At 36.2% G+C, this 27,540-nt stretch overlaps 3 protein-coding genes across 4 annotated transcripts in view; 1 reads left to right on the plus strand and 2 right to left on the minus strand.

Moving 5' to 3' along the window:
* Positions 1–5,983: 5,983 nt before the first annotated feature.
* bnip1a (BCL2 interacting protein 1a) lies at positions 5,984–8,569 on the minus strand. Its single transcript, XM_016573891.1, has 6 exons — positions 8,423–8,569; positions 8,003–8,095; positions 7,839–7,930; positions 6,587–6,691; positions 6,388–6,506; positions 5,984–6,305 (listed from the first exon to the last, which is right to left on the minus strand). The coding sequence occupies exons 1-6, from the start codon at positions 8,504–8,506 to the stop codon at positions 6,109–6,111; spliced, it is 690 nt and encodes a 229-aa protein (XP_016429377.1). The 5' UTR covers positions 8,507–8,569; the 3' UTR covers positions 5,984–6,108.
* Positions 8,570–14,108: 5,539 nt separating this feature from the next.
* Positions 14,109–18,330, plus strand: LOC107756679 (muscarinic acetylcholine receptor M1-like). The gene is made up of 2 exons (XM_016573878.1): positions 14,109–14,750; positions 17,641–18,330. The coding sequence occupies exons 1-2, from the start codon at positions 14,109–14,111 to the stop codon at positions 18,328–18,330; spliced, it is 1,332 nt and encodes a 443-aa protein (XP_016429364.1).
* Positions 18,331–19,815: 1,485 nt separating this feature from the next.
* Positions 19,816–27,540, minus strand: part of LOC107756702 (zinc finger protein ubi-d4-like) — a 13,835-nt gene continuing 6,110 nt past the window's right edge. For both annotated transcript variants that reach the window (XM_016573912.1, XM_016573911.1), the window contains exons 6-11: positions 25,981–26,065; positions 25,031–25,162; positions 23,498–23,629; positions 23,292–23,404; positions 23,008–23,089; positions 19,816–20,658 (exon numbers count right to left, since the gene is read on the minus strand). In XM_016573912.1, coding sequence (XP_016429398.1) covers positions 20,576–20,658; positions 23,008–23,089; positions 23,292–23,404; positions 23,498–23,629; positions 25,031–25,162; positions 25,981–26,065 — 627 coding nt within the window. In that variant the 3' untranslated portion in view covers positions 19,816–20,575. The remainder of the gene's footprint in view (positions 20,659–23,007; positions 23,090–23,291; positions 23,405–23,497; positions 23,630–25,030; positions 25,163–25,980; positions 26,066–27,540) is intronic.

A 27,540-nucleotide genomic window follows, 5' to 3' on the forward strand; every position in this document is an offset into this window, starting at 1 on the left:
TGAGTAAATGATACCAGCATTTTCATTTTTGGGTGAATAATCCATTGAAGTATTTCTTTGAGGCGTATAATGGTGGAGCTTTAAAATCAGCACACTTTCAAAGAAAGTCCTTCCTAAAAAATGTAGAAATGTTTTTTGTAGTACATTAGTTATGCTGTTATTGTTCTTATTGTGTAACATCGTATTACGTAAAGCAATTTTTGGGGGGCGTGGGTTGAGGGGAATGAAGTGTTAGTTTTAGTTTTGGATTTTGCTTTTATATGGGCTTATATTATACTTTAACAGATGCATTTCAAACAAATGAGCTATGTCTGTAACATGTCTCCTGTATATTTGTAATATGTATGAACTGTTGTGTACTATTGAAAAAATACAGTATTTCTTTCCAAGAAATGTTTTTGCTTATTGCCTTACTTAAAAATCTACAATATTAGGGTGCTAAAATGCTTTTATTTATTTAAAAAGTAGTACTTATAGTTTATAGGGATGCACCGATACCGATACTGGTATCGGTATCGGGCCCGATACTGGCCTCCTGTACTCGTACTCGTACTCGTTAAAATGCCCCGATACCAAACGCCGATACCACACAGCATGTGATAAGCGCCATATTTAAACAAAGAAACACTGACAACAGACAGCAGAAAGGAGTTATGGATGTCTACTACGAAGTATATGTATGCAATGAATATAATGTTAAACATTCAGTATTAACGCCTGTATAGCTGATGTGTGCGAGCTGATAAACAAAGCACGCTGAGTGGATTGAGCGCGCGGCGGCGCAGATGCGCGAGCTTGTCGAGTGAATATACCTTTCTCACAGACATCATTGGAAAGTTTATAGTTCGGTCGGATATGTCAAAGACAAGTAAGTAAAACAATGCACAAGTTACTTAACGGTAGGGAGAGAGCGAGAGAGAGCACGCGCGCACTTCTGTTGTGTGATCTTTGATGTTCACTCACTGAGCACACGCATCATTTGAATTAAAACGAAATCGTACAAATAAAACCATTCATAGGGGCATTCACTATAATCATCATTTATTTTCAACCTTAGGCATACACGACTTTCTAGCGAAAGTGAATCTAGCAGCCTGTGTGAAATGCGCTAGGCTGTACTATTCTGCATCAGTACAAACACGTGCAGGCGTTGCGTGTGTTTTGCTTGCTTGAGTGTTTCTGCATTATATGAGTGGCTTTGGAATATAAATCGCAGCACGTTTCAGATGAAAAAACGCGACTTCTATTTCTGAAAATATCACAGTTAGGAGATTTATAACGAGTGGTTCCCTGCATTATTACAGCAAAGCGCGTGATTACAGTACTAAGCCGCTGCTCTAATGCTATTAAATTAAAGATGATGTATCATAGAGCAAAAAAATGAACAGTAAAATTAACAAAAACTTGTAAAATACATTTTAATGGGCATAATTAAGTGTGAAAATAACCGAAGGATATACAGTGAAACCAAAAATGATTCAGAGACCAGATATAATTTTTGATATTTTTTTACTAGTGGGTGCAGGACACTATAGTTCATTTATGTAAGTGAGGATAGCAAAATAAAGTAAACTGTGACAAATCATACCCAAAAATTCTTCATACAGTGGACTACCAGTAAAATTGATACAAATTTGGGTCCAAAAATTATTCAGACCGAGTCTGGGAAAAAAACTGAAGTTGAGGTTTTCATGAACCTGGGTGACAGCATGCCCAGGAGACTACAGGCTGTCATTGAGGCTAAGGGTTGCCCGATAAAGTATTCATAGTTGTGTAAATACTGTCATACTAACAGCTGTCTGAATTATTTTGGTTGATTGTAATCTATTACATACCTTTCTATCAGAATTATCTAGCGTTATCAAGATGAATTTGTTCTGACACCGTTTAACTCTGAGTTCTTGTCATGTTTTATTACCATTTTCTAAACTATAGCGAATGTAATGTGAGAAATGTTGAAGGTGTCTGAATAAATTTTGGTTTGACTGTATCTATTTGATAAATGAAGTTAACCAACTAACATTATACATACCCTTTTGGTTTCTGTACCCAATATTTAAAAAATTTACAAATGTAATAAAAATATAGGTATCGGCATCGGTATCGGCAAGTACCAAAAATAAAAGTATCGGTATCGGGCGAGTACTGGAAAAAGTGGTATCGGTGCATCCCTACCTAAAACTGATAAACACTTTATTATTATTATTATTATATTTGCTGAACCTTGCTTTTACTTAACAATTCTTATTCCTGTTCCTTATTCTTTTTCTTAATATAGGCTTCGCTTAATAAATTAATTAATTTAAAAAAATTAAAAAAAAATTTTTTTAATAATTTACTATTTAAAAGTTTATGTTTGGTCACTGTTTTTGGTGACTCAAGGTGACGCTGAGATATACTTCACTATGACTTATCCATCAAATAAAAATACTGAAATAATAATAATATGCAATAAGGACGTTTCAGCGAGGACTTGAACCGAGGTGAAAACTTGCGCTGTAAACGTGTAGAACTCATCCGAAAATGCAAATAGTCTGCTCCAGACGACATTCTTAATTCTTCATCGACAGGTCTTCAGAGTACAACGCTTTGACCCGATTAGCGAGTTTCGGGTGAGAAGTTATAGCTAGTCATCATTGCGATGATCGCTCCGACTGCACGCGGTTCACCGCCAGCTGAGGTTAATGATAAAACTAAACTCTCTAATTGCGCATCCACCCGCAAAATGCTTTTTGTCGATAGCAACAGATACCCAAACCTTGACCATTACAATTTGTGTATGCTATTCTTGCAAAGGTTGATGTCACACTTGATTGACAACACAAAAGTGCTCTGCTTAGTGTGCAGAATGGCACAATTTGCTTGACATGGAGAGGTAAGGGTGCATGGCTGCGCATGCAAAGACTTGGATGGAGGAGGGAAGGAAATCCACATTTGCTGCCACTTAAAATGAGTAATAGATTGCCCTAGGCATCTCTCTGGCCTCTCCACACATATCAGTGAGCAGTCCAACAGCAACTACATCAACTTTGGAGTTGGGGATCTAAATAACGTGCAGGCTTCGTTTCAGTCCAGCAGCGGGGTTCCCTCACTACACGGCATCCGAGCTTGGTGAAAAAAAGAACTTTAATTGCATGCATCATTTCTATGGACATTTACATTCGAATGACAAATGATCATTTGAATAGACAGAATCCAGGCCTGGTTGGTTTCGCTCTGTCACATACGTTCATTTTTAGGCTTTAATATTTTATATACGCATTGTTTTCTTTAAAAACCTGTCTGAATAATTTGCTTGCACTTGAGTTAAATTATGAGCGATAAACCGCACGTGAAATATATAGGTAGATTATTTATAATTTTTCACCACATGGCCTTTAAAACTTAGTTACCAAGTTATCTTTCTTTCTTTCTTTCTTTCTTTCTTTCCAAGGTCAGTCTAATTTTTTTCAAATAAAAAACTGACAGACAAATGATATAGACTGTAACCAATAAAGGGCATAAATGAACTATTATTAATAAGAAGAGAATGTCTTTGTGTATAGCCAGAAGTACCTCACGAATACGGCTCGAATTGAGGTTTTGTTATTCATTTGCGTGTGTAAGTCTAATATGTAAACTTTTTGAAGAAATAATAAAGGCTTTTCAAGAATGCAATTATTATTTGGTTTGTGTAACAATTAAAAAATATTATCCTATTAACAACAACAATAGCCTACTAATAATTAATATTTGACGTAATTAATATTCGTAAATTATATTTACGAATTGCATTCCTAAAACTAGGGATGCACCGATACCGATACTGGTATCGGTATCGGCCCGATACTGGCCTCCTGTACTCGTACTCGTACTCGTTAAAATGCCCCGATACCAAACGCCGATACCACACAGCATGTGATAAGCGCCATATTTAAACAAAGAAACACTGACAACAGACAGCAGAAAGGAGTTATGGATGTCTACTACGAAGTATATGTATGCAATGAATATAATGTTAAACATTCAGTATTAAAGCCTGTATACTTAGTGTGCAGAATGGCACAATTTGCTTGACATGGAGAGGTAAGGGTGCATGGCTGCGCATGCAAAGACTTGGATGGAGGAGGGAAGGAAATCCACATTTGCTGCCACTTAAAATGAGTAATAGATTGCCCTAGGCATCTCTCTGGCCTCTCCACACATATCAGTGAACACAATTCCCCCTCTCCACCTCATCTACCTACAACTGAGCCAGCATCTAGCTGAAATATATATTACAATAGCAAGCTTACTGTGGAAATGATGGTCGTTTCAAGTCAAATATGGGGCCACTAGAGAAAGGTCACACAGTCACAATAGTGGCCCACTCTTCAGAGGTGTTGAAAAGAACAAGTCAGATAACATGGACGCACGTCTCTAAAAATACCAGGCCTTGTCCTCCGGCCACAATGGAAGGAGAATGACAGAGAGAGAGAGCGAGAAAGAGACCAGGGATGGAATAATCAGCTTTTCCGGGTCTTATCGGAGGAAAGACAGGGTCGCATGCCTCTTTATCAGCGGAGCTCTGATACAATAGCAAGCTTACTGTGGAAATGATGGTCGTTTCAAGTCAAATATGGGAGGTAAAGAGAAAGGTCACACAGTCACAATAGTGGCCCACTCTTCAGAGGTGTTGAAAAGAACAAGTCAGATAACATGGACGCACGTCTCTAAAAATACCAGGCCTTGTCCTCCGGCCACAATGGAAGGAGAATGACAGAGAGAGAGAGCGAGAAAGAGACCAGGGATGGAATAATCAGCTTTTCCGGGTCTTATCGGAGGAAAGACAGGGTCGCATGCCTCTTTATCAGCGGAGCTCTGATTATGACCATAGCTTTTCTGAGCTTTTCCCCCTGTGATGCTCTGGTTCTGTCCTGCATAACAGCTGCTGCTTCATCACTGCCTGGGATGTGAGTTTAACTCACCTACATTGCCTGTCATACTGTAGGTGTCCATGTGACAGCCTCCAGCGTCTAGCATGGGTTCAGCTGGAGGCATTAAACCTAGAAACTGAGGACTAGTACAAACACAGACGGTTAAACCTAGAAGGCTTATCTTTAAAAATCCATTGTATTGTGTGGTTTTCATAAAAAATAAGCCTTAAAATTGACAGTAAAGACATTTAAAACACACACACGCACACAAAATTGGCAGCTCAACTGTTTTTAATATTGATAATAATCAGAAATGTTTCCTGAGCAGTAAATCAGCATATCAGAATGATTTCTGAAGATCATGTGACACTGCAGACTGGAGTAATGATGCTGAAAATTCAGCTTTGATCACAGGAATAAATTACATTTGAACAAATATTCAAACATAAAACAGTTATTTATAATATTTCACAATAGTACTGTTTTTACTGCATTTTCGATCAAATAAATGAAGTCTTTGTGAACGTAAGAGACTAAGAAAACACTAAACAAATCTTACTTTTGAACAGCAGTGTACATATAAAATTTGGTTCATAAACTATTTTGAATGTATTTATATTTAATCAGGCATTCAAATCTATAACAACTGTGATATACAAGATTCAGATACCTTTTTTTTTAAATCTACATCACAACTTATAAAAACCCATGATACACAATTTGTCATGAGAAATAATCATTGGCTTACACTGAAAAACATTTTAAAATGAAGAGATTTTATTGATAATTCACATCTTTTGCAAGATTGTTGCCGTAACAGGTCTAAATTTACGAAATTTCTCTTTATAATCTTACTCCTAATAATAATGTTATCACATTATAGTTAACAGCAAAAAATGTTTTTTATGATGTTTTAAAAATTTAATTACGACACCTACAAAATGATAACACAAATGAGTTGCTATACTTTAATAGTTTGTACAGTCAACAATAACACATCACATGCCATGTTGATCGTCTTATATGTCTTGTCTTATATATATATATATACGCACACACACACACATACATACATATATATATTTATGTATGTATTTTCATGACATGATCAACTGATTCACAAGGAAAGCAAAACATTTTTACGGCTTGTAAGTGCATTTCTCTTATTTGATCATTTATCCATCATATTCATTGCTCATACTTTGGTCTGTATTTAAAAGAAAGGAAAAAGTCTTTTCTTCAGGATGTACAAGACTGTTGCCAGGAAGAGCGCGAGAGCGAGGAAAATAAGCAGCTTGTCTGTGAGTTCCCGTCGATTGTATTTAATGATCAGCTTTCTGCCCAGCTGTATCGTTCCTGTCATGGCTTTAAACTCTTCATGGGTTTCCAACACGGTCCTGGAAGACGTCGCTACAGGAGTTGAACGAATGATAAAACATTAGTTTCCCAGCATGCAGACTCGGGTCAAATGGAAAGCTTGCGGGATGCCCACCTAATGTGCTCATGGTCTCCTCGCTCTGCTGAACCTGCTGTGCCATCATCCGGCTGATGCTCATCAGACTCTCTGTTATGCCACTGGAGGTCTCAGCGAGGCTTTCTTTGGTCATCTTTCTGATTAAACGCATTAAATGAGAATTAACTCAGGCGATCAGAAGTAGCATTCAGTGAAGAAATGCTGCTTTCAAACTCACCTGTGTCTTATCGACATGTCCTCTGAATTTAACAAATCTTCCTTCTCCAGCTTATCAATGGAGAGTTTACAGGCGAGATTGGCCTTCCTCCAAGCCGTCTGATTACTGCAAGAAGAACACTCTTCATTTGAGTCCAAATACACTCCACTCCTTCCACTTAAAGGGGTCATATGATGCGATTTCAAGTTTTCCTTTCTCTCTGGAGTGTTACAAGCTGATTGTGCATAGATAAGATCCCTGAAGTTGCAAAGACTAAAGTCTCAAAACCAAAGAGATATTCTTTATCAAAGTTAAGACTCTGCCACGCCCCCCTAAAACGGCTCATTCTAACACGCCCCCACATATCTACCCCACTATGTGGAAATATTTGCATAATGCGCCCAAATGTGCACACAAAGAAAGAAGACGTGGTTTCAGTAACCGCAGTTAGTGTAGAAGCAGCATGTCAGGGAGACGCTGTGTGTTTCAGTGCGAAAGCAAAAGCACTTTATTTGGATCACTTACAACAGAACAGCAATGCATTTTATGGACGACCGTTTCGTGAACCTAGGAGAGGAGGTAATTCTGACTTTGCTATGACAATCTGGCACTTCTGAATCAGCTACTGTAAGTATGTTTTGCTATTAGTTTAAGTATTTGCTATTGACTGTTCAAATGCGGAGTTTTGCGCATCGTGTGTGCGCGAGCGAGCGAGAGAGAGAGAGAGAGAGAAAGAGAGACAGGGTCACATCACAGTGGAGACAGCTGTCTTAACCGTGGCTTGTGTACTGCAAACACATACCAGCTTCATCACTGTGTCTGTCACGCGACTCTGTTCCCCTTTCGGGCTTGAACTGATGGTAAAACTAATGACATTATTTACTGTCTTTACATTTATTTTGAAAGATGAAGCTCGCGATTATGGTAAGGGGCGTTACATTTCCGACGAGTGCTTGCGGTGTTCGGCCAATCACAATGCACTGGGTCAGCTGGCCAATCAGAGCAGACTGCGCTTGTCGGAAGGAGGGACTTTGTAGAAAACGAAGCGTTTGAGAGAGGCGGGGCATAGAGGACCTACAATAATGTACAGTATTTGAAAAATAATGTGTTTTTTGAACATTAAAGCATGTCAACATATTCTGTTACACCAAATACACAAAATAATGATCTTTAAAAAAGCATCATATGACCCCTTTAAACCAACTGAGCATTATTCTATCAAATGCATTAAGACTGAGAAGAACACAAGTGAAGCACATGACTTCATCATTACCTAAGCATCTGTTTCCGATGTCCTTCTACTTTATTGAGTAGGGTCAGCTTGTCAGACTCTTTGTCCTGTTCTTTTCCCATTTGCTCCAGATCCTGTTTATAATTAAACATGTAAAGTTTAGAATTGGCTTAATTATCAGCAAATGTGCACACGTCGTTTCTCACCTGAATCCGTTGTCTAAGATTGTTGAATTTTTCTTTCACTTGAAAATTGAAATCTGTCAGTTTGCTCTGTGGCCCTGTGCATTCACTGACATCCTGCAATGTTTGAAAACATTATATTTACATTTAGTTACAGGAAACCAATTCAAATGATAATTAAATCATATATGGCACTAACACACTATTGCAGATGTTATATTTTAAGTCAACACAAAAGTAAAATGCTTGATTTACCATAATAGCATTAAAATGTAATTCATCACTTATTAGAATTTTATGGTCCTTGTAATGCATTCATTTCATCAGCATTCCTAATATTTTATTTTTAAAATACTGTTCCTAAAATGACACAAATATGACAACAATCGTAATGTTTAAGTTTTATAAATAAGAACACCTTGACGTTTTATAAAACATTCATACCTGAACGAGAGCCTTTATTTCTAAATCAAACTTGATGATTTCTTGTTCACATATTCGGACGTGTACATCTGCAGAGGATGCCATCGCTGCAGTCTGACTCTGGACGCTGATGACTTCCGGACACAAAAGCACTGACAATTTCAAAATAAAAGTCGTGACTTCTCAGCTCACAGTGCGTTTAGTTATCGTCTGAGGACTTAATGTATAAGTGTGTTAACCTGAAACCTGATGCCAGTTTTTGAAACAACTTTTAATTTTTCTACTGTGATCCATGTATGGTTGACCGTCACTGTCTTGGATATGAAAGGTTAATATTTTTTTATTTTTGTTTGACAGTAACGTTTACTTTGGTATGTATGTATATATATAACACACACACATATATATATCAGGCACTTTTATTTTACTGCTAACTTTTGGGGGATATATTAATACATGTATGTATATATATCCCCCAATGTGTGTGTGTGTGTGTGTCTGTGTGTGTGTAGCGACGTCTGCCTGTTGCTGACAAGAATCAGTGAACTGAAATAGGCTACCAAGAGTAACAAGGCGACTTGTTCTCTTGTTGTTTAGCGCCCTCTACTGTTGGCAATTGAGCAAAGATGAACTGTAGAATTGATGTAATCTGCACACTGGACAGACAGTAAGTGGCTCCATCAATTTTACTTCCCTGAAGGGCTAACAGGTTCATATAGCCAAAGTTCACAATGTAAAAAAAAAAAAACAAGTTTGCATGCCATTGGCCCTATTACGAATGAGATGAAATGTGGGATCTGCTACACTGAGTCCAAAGGGATCTGGCGTTTGCTTCGGAACTAGTGAGGAGTGTCAGTCGTTGTCCAGCTTCAGAGTTTGTTTGATTGTTGAGCTCTCTGAATATTTGCGTTACAGGTGCGCTGGAGAGTTCAGAGCACAGGAGACAACAGATCTGGAGATGATTCAACATCTGTACAGCAGGTGAGCTTTTTTTTAAGGATTTTATGCATTACAAAAACCTGTTAGCTATATAAAACCCCTGGAAATTAGAAATGGTTAACTTCATTGTGTTTTAGATTAAATGAAAACTGTTAAGATAAGCTAAGTTGTTAATGAAAGAAAATAGTCGTTCTAGGCAAAATGTGATTTATAGGTAGGCTACTCCAAACTGCATGCATTTGACATTCAAATTTAACATGACTTTGTTGGCTACATTTATTTATTTTAAGTGTTTTATGGTTAATCTCACCTACTTGAACAAACGTTGCATTTTTAGGCTATGCTTTAGTGTTTTGAAATGCAGATCATCACCTTGATTAAGTAACCTTTTTACCCTGAATATAGAGGGTAGTTACACCAGTTAAATATGGACATTTTACACAATACAGTCCTGGGGCATATTTTCACACTGTATGGGGTAAGTTGTCACAATGTAACCTGCATGCCATTAAACAGCATATTATGTGCATTTCAGCAGTAAAACAATTTTGAAACACAAAATAATTTATGAAACAGCACAAATGTTAGAAAAGTCAAAACCATTGTTTTGGCCAACAAATGATTCATGTAATTAATAAATTGTATAATCTAACATTAAAAATATGTGTGACGACTTGCCCCAGCTTGACGTCTCTGAAAAAATTTAGAGAACACATCTCAACCAGCTGAAATCTGCCTTCATTATATAATTGACTCTTGTCTGATATATTATATAGTAATTTTAGAGGCAAAAAATTATCAAAAAGTAACCACTAAACTTTGGAGTCTATTTTTTTTTACCTTACTGAGATACAGTGCTGGGTAGTAACTGATTACATGTAATCTGGATTATGTAATCAGATTCCAAAAATTAAGTACTTGTTATTAGATTATATTACATTTTAAAATAATCAGATTACAGTTACTTTTTATGGATTACATGATTACCAATTATCCACACAATGGCAGTAAATGATTTACAATTTATTGATTGACTCCCTAATTCTGCAACAACTACAAACAAATCTACTGTGTGTCATATCATTTAGCTTTGAAAATTCACAATATTGAATGACCATGTAAATGTAATGTAAATTAATTTGAGGACAAAAGCACCTCGCAGTCAATTATACCATGTTAATATTTTAATAATTTAACAACACATTCACATGTTCACAGTTCTCTGATGTCGGTTAATTGTCAAATTTACATGCAGGCAAATATATAAAATATTTAAAATGTAAAACTTTTATTTATTCATTTTAATTCTACATTTTTATGATTTAATTAAATATGATCTTTTCATCAACTCATAAACCCTCTGCGGTTCTTTCATTTAATGCAATGTTTAATGCATTTCATGATGTTATAACAAAGAATGGAATATATTTTATTTCTCTTGGCTTTTTAGAACAATAATCCCATTCAAATCTATAAACAGGTCAAAAGTAATCTAAAAGTAATCCAAAAGAATACATTACCTAAAATGAGTAATCTAGATTACATTACTGACTACAATTTTTATCATGTAATCTGGTCTTCCCCATTTGTGAAGATGTGGTATAATATTGATTTCACTTCTGATCACATGACCAACCATTTTGTCCTTGACGCTTTCTTGACGCTGTGTGTTTCTTTGTGGAAATAATTATAGGTGGTTAGAGGGACTTATTCATGTTTGTTTACCCATGAGCTGGACTGAAGTGTGTATGGGGCCAAAATAAGACTACAATGAGCTTTTAATATTCAGCAAGTAATGTAGATACGTTGTTGCAATAAGACAAACCGTATGCTCGCAATGGCTTTGGAAAATGCTAAATAGATTGAGGCTTAAGAAGAGACTAGCTATATAATCTTTAATTACATTATTTTGAAGATTTTGAAATAAATGTCGAATGAATGTGGATGCTGTCATACTAGTACAAATTGTATTTGATGACTTAGTGGTCTGCACTGACCCATTTTCCACACACTTGCTTCACTTGATCTCTGTGTTCGTCATTGCTGAGGGTGGAGTGAGCTCCTCGTTTTGTGAGTGATGATTTTTCATACAAAGGAACCTGTCTAACGGGATTAACTCCAGCATTCGGAAGAAGGATCTGCATCCGTGGACTAGAAAGTGCTGTTTGTCAAGTACTTAAAGTCTTTTTTGTATAGCAAGCGACGTTAGAAAATATATTGGTAGTGTACTATAGTAACCCCAGAAGCTTACTTCTATAATGCCACTGTCTTTGACATTCACTCACTCGATTGCTAACTTCAGCAGACGGACTCCTGTGAGGTTACATCGTATGGTCCTGTAAAAACAACAAATATAACAACAGATTTGCTCTGTCATTTAACAGATGCTTTTATACACAGTACAGTATTTGCGATACGTACACTCTAAAAAATGCTGGGTTGTTTCAACCCAACTTTGGGTCAAATATGGACTAACCCAACCGTTGGGTTAAATTTTTACATTACATTTTTAACCCAAAAGTTGGGTTAGTCCATATTTGACCCAAAGTTGGGTTGAAACAACCCAGCATTTTTTAGAGTGTAGCTACATACAGTGTTATCCCTTGAGTTGCTACAGCACAAGTAAATTAAATACACATGAAGGGTTATTTCAGGATGACGATGTTGACTTTGCAGCGCTGGCTATAGCGTGTGTTTCAAGCTGGCCATTAATAAACAAGCTAACATGAACAAATACTCCCTGGCTTTTGTAACTAATCAGAGTATACTGTTCTTATTAAGGGTCATGGCAGATGTTTTGTTGCAGTCATTCCAATCAAATTTGGATGGAAACTTATAGGTTATAGTTTTAGTTCCTATACAATCGTCATCACCATAGTAAAAAGTCACAGTATTTTTGTTTTTAAAGTAAACAAATGTCATTACACTCTAAAAAATGCTGGGTTAAATATAACCCAGCGCTGGGTTATATTTAACCCAGCATTTTTTAGAGTGTAAGATAAAGGCTTTGAATAAGTAATACAATAATATTCTGATGCAAATTTTTATCTATTTATTCAAAAATACATTATAACGAAATACATTGGCTCTTCTATTATGTATTATATTTTAATTTCTGCATTAAAATTAATTTTGATATTTTCAGGGACATGAGATAAGAAAAATGTCAGGTCTTGATATCAGAAAAACTTACTTATTATTTTAAAAAATGTTGTCAACCAACATAGACAAACATTCAGAAAAGTAAAACAGGAAATGATGTCACAGAGAGGACCCCTATTTTCCCCCCTCAAATTCCTTTTTTTTCCATTTTAATGTTTTCTGAACTTTTTTAATGGTTAAATACAAATTTTATTAATTCAAAAGCATGTGTAATTCATTTAAATCATGAAACGTATACAATGTAACAGCAATTTATTAAAAGTTTAACAAAAATGACATGTTTAGGGCCCTATGAAATCTGTTTTATTTTTTCTCAAATTCCTTTTTATTATTTACAAATTCTGTGTTTTCCATTTTAATTTTTCTAGATTCCATTTTAAGGGATTAATTATTTTTTTATAATCAAAACCAATGTCTAATTAATTGAATTCATAAAACCAACTTACTTGATTGATTTGTTTACAATAATAGGGCCCTGTGAATTTTATTTTTTCCCCCCCAGAAATTATGTGTTCTGTATTTTCATTTTTATGGTAATCAAACCTACTGTAAAAAGTAAAACATGGAAGAAAAATTATGATTATTAATTTAAAACGTTTTTATAATAATTGTATTATTATTATTATTATTATTATTATTTATTTTTCATTATTACATTAAGATGTACATTCTACTGTCACAATTTTCGTCACAATTTCTTCAAGCTAAACCAAGCTTTTATTTTGACGAGTTGCCTTGAAGACCTTTAGTTTCTGTGTGTATGTGAAATGGCGATAGTTTTTCTCAAATGAAACGCTCAAATGTTCATGAAGTGACTCAGAGCAGCTCTGGAGAGAGAGCTGTGACTCAGAGCAGCTCTGTTGTTCATGTGTTCATGTCCTCATCTAGTGAGTGGCAGAGGCTTTTAAGTGTTGTGTGTGTAGTAAACAAAACCACGCGTCTGCGCCCTTCATTCACACAGAGACACGCAGAACATGCAGGATTCATATTTAAATAGTTCTTTTACAGTTTAATATTCACAGTCCATATCGCCATTTGATTTAAGTGTACTGACCTACTTTTGATTTATTCATCCAAATTTTGACAAAATCCGTGACATTACGCGTAAATTATATTTTTATTCCGCGATTCCGTCCACGTTTTCCGCATTGAAATCAAACTTTGTGTGACAAAGAAAGGTTCGTTTAGGTTGTAAAATGTCATGTGGTGCAAATTCCAAAAATTTAATAATATTTATTATTTAATAAGTATTGTTAAAAAAACAAATATGACTATTTCTTATTTTTCCTCTGTGTGTAAACTTTTTTTAATTGAGAGTTTGTATGAATTAAACATGCAATATATTCTTACAACCTACAGCATGATGTTTATAGTGTGATTTTTCTTATTTATTTATTTTTTTTGTCTACAGTACACAGAATGATCAAAAATCAGGACTCCCCTAAAATATGCGAATTGAAGCATGCACTGGATCTTTAAAGGACAGAGATAATCTCATCTTTCCTGCCATCTTCAGTTCATGATGAACGCCACCTCATTCACACTGAATCTCTCCAGTTTAAGCAACGGGACAGATGTGGCGGTCTCTGGTCCTGTCACCTGGAGGATGGCCATGATCACTTTCATAACCGTCCCACTCTCCATCATCACCATCATAGGCAACGTCCTGGTCATGATCTCTTTTCGGGTCAACCCGCTCCTGAGGACAGTGAGCAACTACTTCCTCCTGAGCTTGGCCGTGGCCGACTTCATTTTAGGCGCCGTCTCGATGAACCTCTACACTACCTACATCCTGATCGGCCAGTGGACTTTAGGAAACCTCGCCTGTGATGTGTGGCTGGCTTTGGATTATGTGGCAAGCAACGCCTCTGTTATGAACCTGCTGGCCATCAGTGTCGACCGCTACCTCTCTGTCATGCGACCTCTGACCTATCGGGCCACTAGAACGCCCAGAAGAGCGGCGGTGCTGATTACTCTAGCGTGGACCGTCTCGTTTGTGCTTTGGGCTCCAGCTATTTTGTTCTGGCAGTATATAGTGGGTGAACGGACTGTTCCAGAAGGAGAGTGTTCAGTGCAGTTCCTGTCTCAGCCTGTGATCACATTCGGGACGGCCATCGCCGCATTTTACCTGCCAGTGAGCGTGATGGTGGCGTTGTACTGGCGCGTGTACCGTGAGACAGAGAAACGCTCTCAGCAGCTCGCAGGACTCATCGCTTCACAGGGAGGACGCACTGGAAACACATCTCAGGTGGGTTTCAAGTGGACTCCTCCATTATTTTACATTTTAGCTCAGTAAAACGTTCTTTGTTAGCATCAGTGGTTCCATGAAGAACCTTTAACACCATGGAACCTTTCCATTCTACAAAACGTTCTTTATAGTGGATAAAAAGGTTTTTAGATTTAGAATGTTCTACACTGAAAGGTTCTTAAGGGAATCAAAAATGGTTCTTCTGGAGAAAGAAAACACTTTTGGGCTGTAAAAATTTTTTTTTTAATACAATTAACGCAGCATCCTTTTTTTCAATTTATAGTTTATGTGAAGATTGTTTTAGGTTCACTCAAATTAAAAGTTGTTATACTTTTCAAAGCCTATTAAATGTTAAAAATTATGGTTTTCAATTATACTGTAATGTTGAATGGCTATAATTAATGGCTATATTTGAGGCAAAAATGCTTTTAATAGAGACATCAGTTGCAGTAGGTTATTGGTATCAATTATACTGGTCCTCATTAAAAATAGGCTACTTAGTAAAAAGATGCCATTAAACACCTATTTAAAATATACCTTTATGTTGTGTCTATATTCATTTGGAGATTCAATGTGGAATTATGACAATATAAATATTAATATGTGATTAATCATGATTAATTACAGAAAAATATGATTAATTAATTTTTTTAATTGATTGACAACACTAATATATATATATATATATATATATATGTGTGTGTGTGTGTGTGTGTGTGTGTGTGTGTGTGTGTGTGTGTGTGTGTTTCCAAATCAAATTAAGGCCTCAACAAGCCTTTTCACTCCTGCCATTTTCTGGTCATGACCTGGGAACAGTGATTGATAATTTAGAAGAATTCCACATAAAATCATACAGTTAGAGACATTCTAAGTGACAACTCAGTATGCCTTAGGCAGAATAAAAGTTTGCAAACATATGTCTGCAATAACATTGGAATGAAACTTATGCAATGTGTTGATAAACAAAGTTCTCCCACTGTTAAATAAAATACAAGTAGGTAAGTAGGCCACAGTATGTTCATAAGTGCTAGAAACACTTTGGTGTCACACAGGTGTCAACCCTGGGCACCATAATAGACACTAAAATTAAAAATGCAAAATTAATGCTAAAAATCCAAATTAATGCTAAATTCTCTAATCATTGAATGCAGTACATTACGCAGGATGCACCTCTGTATGTGTACGTTTAGGCCTTTGCACTTAAAAAAAAACTCTTCAAGTCAGTGGAATAACAAATGACTGGTATTTTAGCCAGAAGCAAAACTGTTTTAGAAGTGTTGTCAAAACAGAAGAGATTCCTTTTTTTCTCAGAAAACTTGTTTTGATGATGAAAGGGATTCTCTGATTGGTGGAAGTGTTACACCTTCCCATTTGTACAGTGGAAATGAACTTTGCATGACAAATTCTTTCCCATAGGTTATTAATTTGCAGTTACTTTTTAATAATTTGTTTTAGTTAATTTTAGTTAAATTGTGGCCACAATGTAACAATTTGCTTGCCATAATTTAACTAAAACAAGGGAATCATTTAGTACAATGTGGTCATGATTTATCTAAAAGTCTTAATTTGTGTACATGATATCTTGTTTTTCCCCCGGCTTGTTATTTTCGAGACTGAGTGGGGAAAAGCAATAATTGAAAGCTCTTTACCAAGAAAATTAAGATGGGAACATACTGTAACAGGGTGAATATAGAGAGCTAAAGTTTTATATTTTAATGTTATCATAATGATTCCAATAAATTTATGTAACAGGATGTAACGTTGTAAACTGAGACAAACAAATACCTATTCAAACAAAATATCACAGAATTAAAAAAATCTATTTCTAATAATTACTAATTGTTTTTCCACCTAAAATGACATCACGTCTCAGAGGATGATATAAGGAACTGGATTCAGACCAGCCATGATGTGTTACATGTTATTGCTAGTGAGAGCCAGTGTTATTTTAGTATCATTTATGTACTATTATAGACTTTATTAATATTTTGAGTTTACTTTTTTTAAAATAATTTTTATATGTAATTTTCTTATGTTTTTGTAATTCTTTATTTTTTTAACTTTATTTTTATTTCAATTTTAGTTTTAGTAATTTTAGTACATCAACTTAAACTTATTTCAGTTAGTAGCCAAGGCAAAAATCTTAAATGAAAATTGATATATATATATTACATTTTAAGTTTTTTTTTTTCAGCTTTATTTCAATCACTGAAAACATTTTTTAAAATCATTCTAGAGACCTTTTATCGGACAAAAATATGTATAAAATCATAATTTTGGTCCATTTTGCTCATAGAAAAAGACTTCAAATTTCCTATTTGTATTTCTGATAAAAGCATAATTTGTTATTGTTGTTAAAGGGATAGTTCACCCAAAAATGAAAATTCTGTCATCATTTACTCACCCTCAAGTAGTTCCAAACCCGTATAAATTTCTTTGTTCTGCCGCACACAAAGGGAGATATTTTGAAGAAAGTTTGTAACCAGGCTGTTTTGGGGCACCATTGACTTCCATAGTAGGAAAAAAAAATACTATGGACGTCAATGGTGCCCCAGAACTGCTCTGTTTCCCACATTCTTCAGAATATCTTCCTTTGTGTTCTGCAGAACAAAGACATTCATACAGGTTTGAAACTACTTGAGGGTGAGTAAATGATGACAGAATTTTTGGGTGAACTATCCCTTTAATGAACATTAGCATATGCTTGACCCTGAAGCTAACAGACATGGACTACAAGAAACAAACTACTCCTTTGGAGTTCAAGTGGTCATTAAATAAGCTTAAAATCATTCCAACTGAAGTAAACTAATACATGCCATTTTTACTGAAGAAATAGCAAAGACGTTGCGTGTTTACATTACATTTGTGCCATATATTTGATGTCTCCCAGAGATCCTGTCACAGCAATTCTCGCAGCGTTGAAGACGTCAGACCACAAACAGACCAGAACCAGCACAAGAAGACACACAGCACCATCTGTCCAATCATCACCCACCGGACAGCAGCGTGGTGGAAGAAACGAAGGGAAAGAGACGAGACGTCCAACTCATGTACCACATACAGCCATCCACAGATGCACACGGACTGCATTTCTCCAACACCAGACGACAGTAACAAATACATTCCACTCGTTCGGATGGATAAGACCACAGTCAGTAATCTTCCCAATGACTGCGATGCCACCAAGAGGAGCTGTGAGTCAGCTGTGAATTCCCCTATGAACCCTATAACCACGAGTGCCATGCAAGCTCCCGCTCGATCGCTGGCCCGCAGAGCCCGGACCTCGGGCCTGATCAGGGAGAAGAAAGCGGCCCGGACCCTCAGTGCCATTCTCCTGGCTTTCATTGTAACATGGACACCCTACAACATCATGGTCCTGGTGTCCACTTTCTGTGACGACTGTGTTCCTGAGGGCCTGTGGCAGCTGGGATACTGGCTCTGCTACGTCAACAGCACGGTCAACCCCGTCTGCTACGCGCTCTGTAACAAGCACTTCCGGGTCACGTTCAGGGCGCTGCTGCTCTGCAGGTGGAAGGAGCATAAGAAGGGGATCAGATGGACCCCGACGGGGAATGGCTGATTGCGTCATGACGTTTGTTAAGAGTTGGGGTTTCTCTTCATGATATCAGCGATTCAGCACTGGTTGATAAATGCTGATCTTTATTATGATGCCAAAGAGCATGTGGGCTTGAAAAGATCCTAGAGATCAAAGTTGTGCATCAAATGTATGAAATTCAGACCAGCTGTTTGTGAAATTGTATCTTGGCAGGACATGTAGCAGTTTTTCAATTTGAATAGCCTTACTTGACACATTCAAAATATAAAATGTAGCAGCTGGGTATGTGTTTATCAAACATAAACTCTTTAACGCTCTGGTATTGTCCGGTCCGAAAAATTACATGTTTTTTTTTTACTTCATCAGAATGATACAAAACTTGGTTTTGGCACTTATGTGAAAAAAAAAAAAATTAATCATGAACATGATTCGAAAAGGTTGAATGTTCCTGAAAAAAATAGTCACTTGTTTGCGTCGCATTTGTGCATTTTTCATTATAAACATAAACTTCTATAACTTTAGTTTCACTTTTTAAACTTTTTTTTTTTTTCACTTCAGCAATATTCTGCCAAGTGTCTTCTTTAAAAAGAGACTTAACTTAAACTTGCTCCAAAGCGTTCAAGATTTACGAGTTTTAAGTTGGAAATTTATTTTTCAGGTCTATGCTCAAAAAGTGGTAATAAAGGATCATAACTAAAAAGTGAAAAAAAAAAAGTGACGTGACATGTGGCCAAGTATGGTGACCCGTACTTGGAATTAGTGCTCTGCATTTAACCCATCCAAAGTGCACACACACAGCAGTGAACACACACACACACACCGTGAACACACACCTGGAGCAGTGGGCAGCCATTTATGCTGCGGTGCCCGGGGAGCAGATTTGGGGTTCGGTGCCTTGCTCAAGGGCACCTCAGTTGTGGTATTGAAGGTGGGAGAGAGCGCTGTACATTCACTCCCCCCACCTACAATCCCTGCCGGTACGAGACTCGAACCCGCAACCTTTGTGTTACGAGTCCGACTCTCTAACCATTAGGCCACGACTTCCCATAAATGTAATTTAGTACCATAAAATCCACTAAAAAATTAAAGAACACTATAAAACTAAAATATAGCACATTCATTTCATTGAAATAAAAAAAAAACTAGAGCTGTAGACATGAAATTAGTAGTGACGGTAGAGTGAAAATTATGTACAAATATAATTTGTCATGCCGCATGATATAAGCTATTAAATTATAATTATATGCATTTTAATCTAAAATCTTGATGTTAAAAACAAATGCAATTTTTTTTTTTTTATCTCTTTTCTCATGCCTATTATTTCACATGTGGACGTTTTACAGGGTCTCAAGAGTTATAATACTGTGGTAAATTTCAGTGCAGTCTTTATTTACTGTGCTGGCAGCGTTCATAAAAAATACACATAATTAAGATTAATCTCTCTGTCACATGTATGTTTATTATGGAAAGGCCAATATGAAAAATGTAAATAAAAAAAAGACAGAAAAATACAGCATTTACATTTAATACCAAAAACAAATACAAAACGATACAGTACTCACGATAATTCAATATGGTTAGTCAACAATAATAGATACTGGTTATATCACATACAAAATTCTGCTACGAAAGATAACCCGCCTTATGAGAGTGTTTTTAGAATTAAAATCAGTGAAACCAGAAAATGCTGAAAAAAAAAAAAATTATATGATCATAAAAATAAAAATACAGCACCATCTTCTGGTTTTTGAATCTGGACCGTGGCACAAATACTTCCTGAACGAACAACTTACAAGAAATAATTATATACGATAAAGAGAGATACACTTCTTGTACAAATGAATATTTAAATCCATAACATCCTTGAAGGATCAAGTCATATGTTTGCTCTATGTAAACAAATGTATCTTGAGTGAGTCATAAAGACAAAATAAAAAAAAAATTATTTGGCAATGCATAAACAGATGCTTAATCATCTGAACCATTGGCCCTAACATCAAGGAATGTGGAAATACTGCTCATAATGCATGAAGTGTATATAATCCATTTCAAACTTCTCCTTTGTGCACTCTTTCATTTCAAACACTGCTTGTGATGTGTGTAACAGTCAGTGAAATAAAAACAAACAAAACGAAGACAATGGCTACATTAGGGCCAATGATTTCTCTTTCTACGTCTGCATCATTCTGTAAAATCTCACAACATTCTCAATGCATTTCTGTGTGGATGTGAGGGCTGCGCATTCTTCATGGTAGACTTGTTTTCATGGTCACTCCATCGCGGGGTTTTGGCTCTGATAAATGGAGGCCTTGTCCTTCAGAAGAGCCAGACACAGGTGGCAACTCCAGCTTCCTAGAAACAGGATTAAAGCCAAATATTAATCATCAGTGGCAATCGCATAACTCTAACTACTACCAACTAAAACGGCAATAAATGCATAAACTTAATGCATAACCGTTTTGGTGTCAAAGACGTGGCTTCACATGACAACTTGATTTTTTTGGTCTGCTCCTCATACAATGCTATTGCACTGCATCACAAGACTTGGACTATAGCACAACAGTCAGTAGTGTAGCATGCAAAACTTAATATTAATTCTAATGTCGTGTCCCAGTCATTTTGACACAGAGAGGATTTTCTTTCCCCCAAAAATGCTAGTTACTATGGAAGCCCATTTGGGCCAGTGAATAAAAAATAAAAAAGGTAACTGCGACTTTTTTCTCGCAATTGTGTTTACATCTCACAATTCAGATTTTTTTCTTCTTCTCGCAATTCTGACTTCTTAGAACTGTGAGATATAAACTCTCAATTGCAAGTTATAAAGTCCATTTCTGAGGGAAAAAAAAGTTTATTTCTCTGAATTGTGACTTTATAATATACAGTGGGTACGGAAAGTATTCAGACCCCCTTAAATTTTTCACTCTTTGTTATATTGCAGCCATTTGCTAAAATCATTTAAGTTAATTTTTTTTCCTCATTAATGTACACACAGCACCCCATATTGACAGAAAAACACAGAATTGTTGACATTTTTGCAGATATATTAAAAAAGAAAAACTGAAATATCACACGGCCCTAAGTATTCAGACCCTCTGCTCAGTATAATGAATAAAAATCAGAAATGAATTAATTGCAATTTCTCTCACAATTCTGAAATTTTTTCGCAATTCAGATTTTTTTTTCTCCGAATTGCGAGAAAAAAGTCAGAATTGTGAGATAAAGTTGCAATTAATTAATTTCGTTGTTTTTTTATTCAGTGGCGGAAAGCCCATAAGTAACGGTTATGGCAGTAACAGTATCTAAAAAAAAAAAACCTGATATATATATTTTTTTTAAACTTCAAAAATGTTGATGTTAAAAACAAAATGCAATTAAAAAAAAAAACATTCTCTTATTATGCACATTTTTCACATGTAAAATGTTTTACTGGTCCTTTATGGATCTCACAGCTATAGTACTACAGTATATTTCAGTGCAGACTTTCTTTTTGTACTATGCTGGTGGCGGTCATAAAAATGCGTGGTTTTTTGTTGTATACAAACATATGGACCACTTTTATGGTATTCAAAATGGTGCTTTTTTTTTTGCCATTTTTGGAAACTGTTAGACTTAGCCCATTTCAGAAGGGCTTGGGAATCAATTCCAAAAAAGAAATGATTCATTGATTCCAAGGCTTTGGCAAATTCTCTTTAATAGCCTTTTCAGCTCATAGAGCTAATCATTAATTCACCTCTCGGCCTCTAATATTAAAAAATAAAAAAAATAAAAAATATTTCCTTTCTCTTTAATAGCCTTTTCAGCTCATAGAGATAATCATTAATTCACCTCATTCACCTCCTCTTTAATAGCCTTTTCAGCTCATAGAGCTAATCATTAATTCACCTCTCGGCCTCTAATATTAAAAAATAAAAAAAAATAAAAATATTTCCTTTCTCTTTAATAGCCTTTTCAGCTCATAGAGCTAATCATTAATTCACCTCTCGGCCTCTAATATTCATGGGAAGTCTGATTCATCTCCACGAACCTGTTCTTTCGGATGGCTTGTTTCAATGAATCGATTCAAAAATACGACTGCAGCGGTTCTTTTACATTGTTATTTAATGTTGACGTGTTCACATACAACACGGTGTTGTGGTATGTCACGCTGAAACGTTTAAATAAAGCCATAAGTAATCATAACCTTTCATTCACTTTGTTTTGTTGTCACTGTTTCACTCAGTGATCCTGCACATCAAATAGCTTACAACTGACATATACTGATTAGCCTATGTTTTGGACAAGTTCCCTACAATAAAGATAAACATACAATAAAGTCCATTAATTAGCTTAAAGGGTGAAACTGGCTTGTTCTGTTGTCCAAAATGGTTTTGAGCACCACTCTGTACTGCAAGAAGAGATAACAGATGCTGATAATAATCAATGAATACAAAGGAAGTTTAAAAGGAAGTAAGCCTTCATATCATGTAGTCACCGTGAGATTAAGTGAACACGTTCTACCAATCTATAAAGAAAAAAAGAGAATCGAAAACAGTGAAAAATAGATTCCAGAACCAGGAATCGGAAATGATTCCAAACATTCTGGAATGGAACAGCCCTAAAGGTGCAACATTTCTTGACAATTTCTTTCTTTTTGCATTTAATGGAAGAGAGAAAAAAGTCATATGAGGCTGAGTAAACGATGATAAAAGCGATTACTCGTACCTTCTGGAGGGTCTGACATGGGAGGGCTGAGGCAGTACATGTGGTATCCTCTGTCACAGTCATCACAGAACAGAAGCTGGTCCTGCAGAAGAGGATTTAAACACATTCACAGATGGTTTCGTGCAGTGTTGGGGGTAACGCATTAAAGTAACAGGAGTTACATAATCAGATTACTTTTTTCCAAGTAACGCAATACTGTAAAGCATTACTTTAAAAAGTAACTTTCCCCAGCACTGGTTTTGTGTGCGAGAGGTTTGTTTGAGTGATCATGTGAGGAGACTCACGTCATTCTCAGATGTGCCACAAACGTTGCAGCACTTGCACTCAATGCACTGCCAGCGGTAAGTCTTCACAGCTGCCATCATCACGGCGGTGAACTGCAGGCACGTAGGATGTCCTTAAGAGGCATGAGAGAAGAAAAAGCCATGTGTGAATTCTGTGCGTCTCAGCGTGGAGGTTTAGAGTTTGTTCTGTGTCTCTTGTGTCGTACCTGAACGTCCACAGTCAGAGCAGGACACCAGTTCCTCCGACTGGCCTGTTTTCTGGTTCATGTTGGAGTCGCCCAGGCAGAAGTCACAATAGTCATTGGGTAACGCCAGGCCATCTGGTCCTTTCTTAGGGGCTGTAAAAAAAAACAGAGGATCAGATAAAACCGCTTTCATTAATGTTATGACTGGCAGGAATATCCAAATCGAAGCTGTAATTAATGTGGTCGTAACAAAAGTTACTAATATTTGTAATGTCATATACAATATCCTTAAAGGGGTCATATGATGCGATTTTAATTTTTCCTTTCTCTTTGGAGTGTTACAAGCTCTTGGTGCATAAAGAAGATCTGTAAAGTTGCAAAGACTAAAGTCTCAAATCCAAAGAGATATTCTTTATAAAAGTTGAGTCAGCCACGCCTACCTAAAATGTCTACATCACGATGTGGGAAGATTTGCATAACACCGCCCAAATGTTCACACAAAGAAAGAAGGCCTAACTTTTATTCTCGCTGTAGTATTGTTGCCGCCTAAGTCATTATAATCTGTAATTATGTCCCCACTGGATGCAACAAATGCCTTGTTTATAATGGGTTTTCATGTTTTTGTCTCATCACTCTGGGACACGGCATCACAGTATGGTAAGGGGCGTAACATTTCCGTCACACGCTTGAGGTATTCGGCCAATCACAACGCACTGGATAGCTGACCAATCACAGCACACCTCGCTTTTCAGACCGATGAGCTTTGTAAAAATCGACGCGTTTCAAAAAGGCGGGGCATAGAGGAGAAACAATAATGTACAGTATGTGGAAAATAATGTGTTTTTTGAACCGTAAACCACATAAACACATTTCATTACACCAAATAATGTTCTTTTTAGCAACATCATATGACCCCTTTAAGTCACTAGGATCTAAGAATATCTAACTCTTAAATGTTGTATAAAGGGTGGGGTTCAAACAGTACATCTTGTACTCGTTAAATCCTATAAATTGATGATGCACAACAATATAAGTGATGTGTCAGGAGTGCACTTTAAATAATGCTATGTGTAGTAGAAATGAAACGGCATGAAAATTTCATATCACGATTATAGCGACCAAAATGACCATGGTCATCAATATAATCACGGTATTGTTAAAACTTGTTGGAAACTTTCTAAAATCAAACTTAGAAATATTTCAGTTTCAAACCATGAAGGCGAGCCAGTGCACTGATATCACACAAACAATGTGCAAACTGCATGAAACTTTTCTTAAGACAGTCGGTTCCCCTTTATGCAATTCATTAATTTCATCATTCACTCTGCCTTCAGTCATGCTTTCACACAAAACCAAACCTACACGCATGCTGTGCCTGCATCAATCCGTTACTAACTTTGCTTAATGCTTTTCAAATCGTGGTAATCAAATACGGTTTTAATGCTAATTAAAATATGACAGGATAAAACTAACCGTCGGGACTTTTTCTCATGGTTTATCATCAAACCGGTAACCGTTTCATCCCTACCGTGTAGCCATCATGAATGAACTCACTCTTGGGTTCCTCTGGTGGTGCAGGCGTGTGAATCTCAGGTTCTTCTCTGTCCTCTCCCTCCTCGTCAGCCAGGTGAGAGTGAGTGTAGTGGTAACTCAAACCTGGTCTGTTTTTATAGCGTTTCCCACAGACTAATAAAAAGAAAACATTTCAAATTAAAGCACTAGTGTAAACAGGATTATCATTGCTATTTCAATGAAGGTTTTCAATGTACTAAAGTCTCCAGACGACAGAAACCAATGATGGAATCTAAACTGCAAACACGAATCGTTCAGAATTCATCTGTGTCATGATATCGACATCAAAACAATGAGAACAATAACGTGATTGCTCAAATTGCGTTTACTGCAATAGCAGCAGTACACAGACGTTGAGTCATTTACATACACTACCAAGTCTCTTCTGCTCACCAAGGCTGCATTTATTTAAACAGAAACACAGTAAAAACAGTAATATTGTGAAATATTATTACACTTTAAAAGAACTGTTTTCTATGTGAATATATTGTAAAATGGAATTTATTCCTGTGATGCAAAACTGCATTTTCAGCATCATTACTCCAGTCTTCAGTGTCACATGATCTTCAGAAATCATTCTGATATGCTGATTTGCTGCTTATAAACATTTCTTCTTGTTAAAAACAATTGTGCTGCTTAATGTTTTTGTTCAAAAGTGACACATTTTCAGGATTAAAGAGTTCAAAAGAACAGCATTTAAAATAGAAATTAGAACATTTACTGTTAGTTCAATGAATAAATAAATACATTACTGACCCTAAACTTGTGAATAGTAGTGAACCAAAGTTTACCATAATAAAAACAAACACCCAATTTAACTGAATGTTGCCTAAAACCGAATTCAAATTTTTTGGCAAAAAATAACCATAATGCTAAAAAAGAATGACTTTTTAAAACAACAGTCACTCAAAATAACATGTGTCGCAACTCACTGTCACAAGCATATGGTTTGTCTCGATCTTCCTGGGCAGCTGCAGCAGCTTCCATTTTCTTTTTTCCATTTCCAACTCCTCGACCCTGGCAGATTAAAACAACATTTCCATAACACTAATCCTCCAGGCCATCGCACGAACAAGAACTATCACACCAGGAGATAATAAATGGCTAATACTGTATCAATATTCAACTACTTACGCAACAGGGGCCGGTTGCACCAGCTGTACGTAAGTTACAACTTAGCCTAGTTTTGACGTAAATGGGCACTAAGTTACAACGTACGCACTACTAAATATTTTTTCGTTGCACCATTGCACTTAGTTGGTGTAACTCTACATATAAACTAAATATTTACGGAAGCGTCTGGTCAGGAGTAATGGTTGGAATAAAATAGCAGACTGACTGAACTGCATCAATATGCGCTTCTTTTACCCGACAACCTTCAATCCTTTAGGCATATATGATGCTGCGGACATTTACATTCACATACATATTAAGAGAGAGAACAATATGTGAATAAACGCACTTGGTTTCTTTTTTAGCGCGTCTTCAACACCCCATCTAAAGTGCACCTCTGTGCTCTTGCGCATGTCAGATGAAATAATAAATAAATGGCATTTCTTATGTTTTTTTTTTCTTTCAGTATTTATTGATCCTTATTTATTTCAATTACAGCTTCTGATTGTTATTTCCATATAAAAATAGCTTACATATAGACATTAATAATGTTATTAATGAATCGTTTTTAATGGAAACTTGTTTTTACCATTAGTATATATATGAGGCAAAAGAAGTTAGGAAATGGAAAGGATAAATTAAAATTCATAGCATTTAAACAAGTTCTGCTCGCGTACTTGAAGGTTTCTATTGGATGATTTAGGGTAAACGTCATATTATGCGACTACGCATTACTTTACGGAGAGCTTACGAACTACTAGCTACGTCCTGCCTTACGAACAACGGGTGCAACCAAATAATGTATAGATTTATTTACAAACTAGCTAGTAGTTACTAAGCCTCTAGTGTGGACTTAACGTTCTAATTTAAAGGGATACTCCACCCCCAAAATGAAAAAATTGTCATTAATCACTTACCCCCATGTTGTTCCAAACCCGTAAAAGCTTAGTTCGTCTTCGGAACACAATTTAAGATATTTTGGATGAAAACCAGGAGGCTTGTGACTGTCCCATTGACTGCCAAGTAAATTACACTGTCACGGTCCAGAAAAGTATGAAATACAACGTCAGAATAGTCCATCTGCCATCAGTGGTTCAAACGTAACGTTATGAAGCGATGAGAATACTTTTTGTACGCAAAGAAAACAAAAATAAAGACTTTATTCAACGATTCGTCTCCTCCGCGTCACCGTAGCACCATTTTGGAGAGTATCCACTGAACATAAACAGCGTATGCTGTTCTGTGTCAGCTGCGCCATGCGGATACGTTTTCTACGTTGTTTACGCTTTGATTTGAACGAAAACAACGTTGCATTATATAGAGCTATTAGAATTCATCAAAAATATCTTAATTTGTGTTCCGAAGATGAACAGAGGTCT

The sequence above is a fragment of the Sinocyclocheilus rhinocerous genome, unplaced genomic scaffold, assembly GCF_001515625.1.
Source record: "Sinocyclocheilus rhinocerous isolate Xijiao unplaced genomic scaffold, SAMN03320098_v1.1 scaffold892, whole genome shotgun sequence".
Taxonomy (NCBI): domain Eukaryota; kingdom Metazoa; phylum Chordata; class Actinopteri; order Cypriniformes; family Cyprinidae; genus Sinocyclocheilus; species Sinocyclocheilus rhinocerous.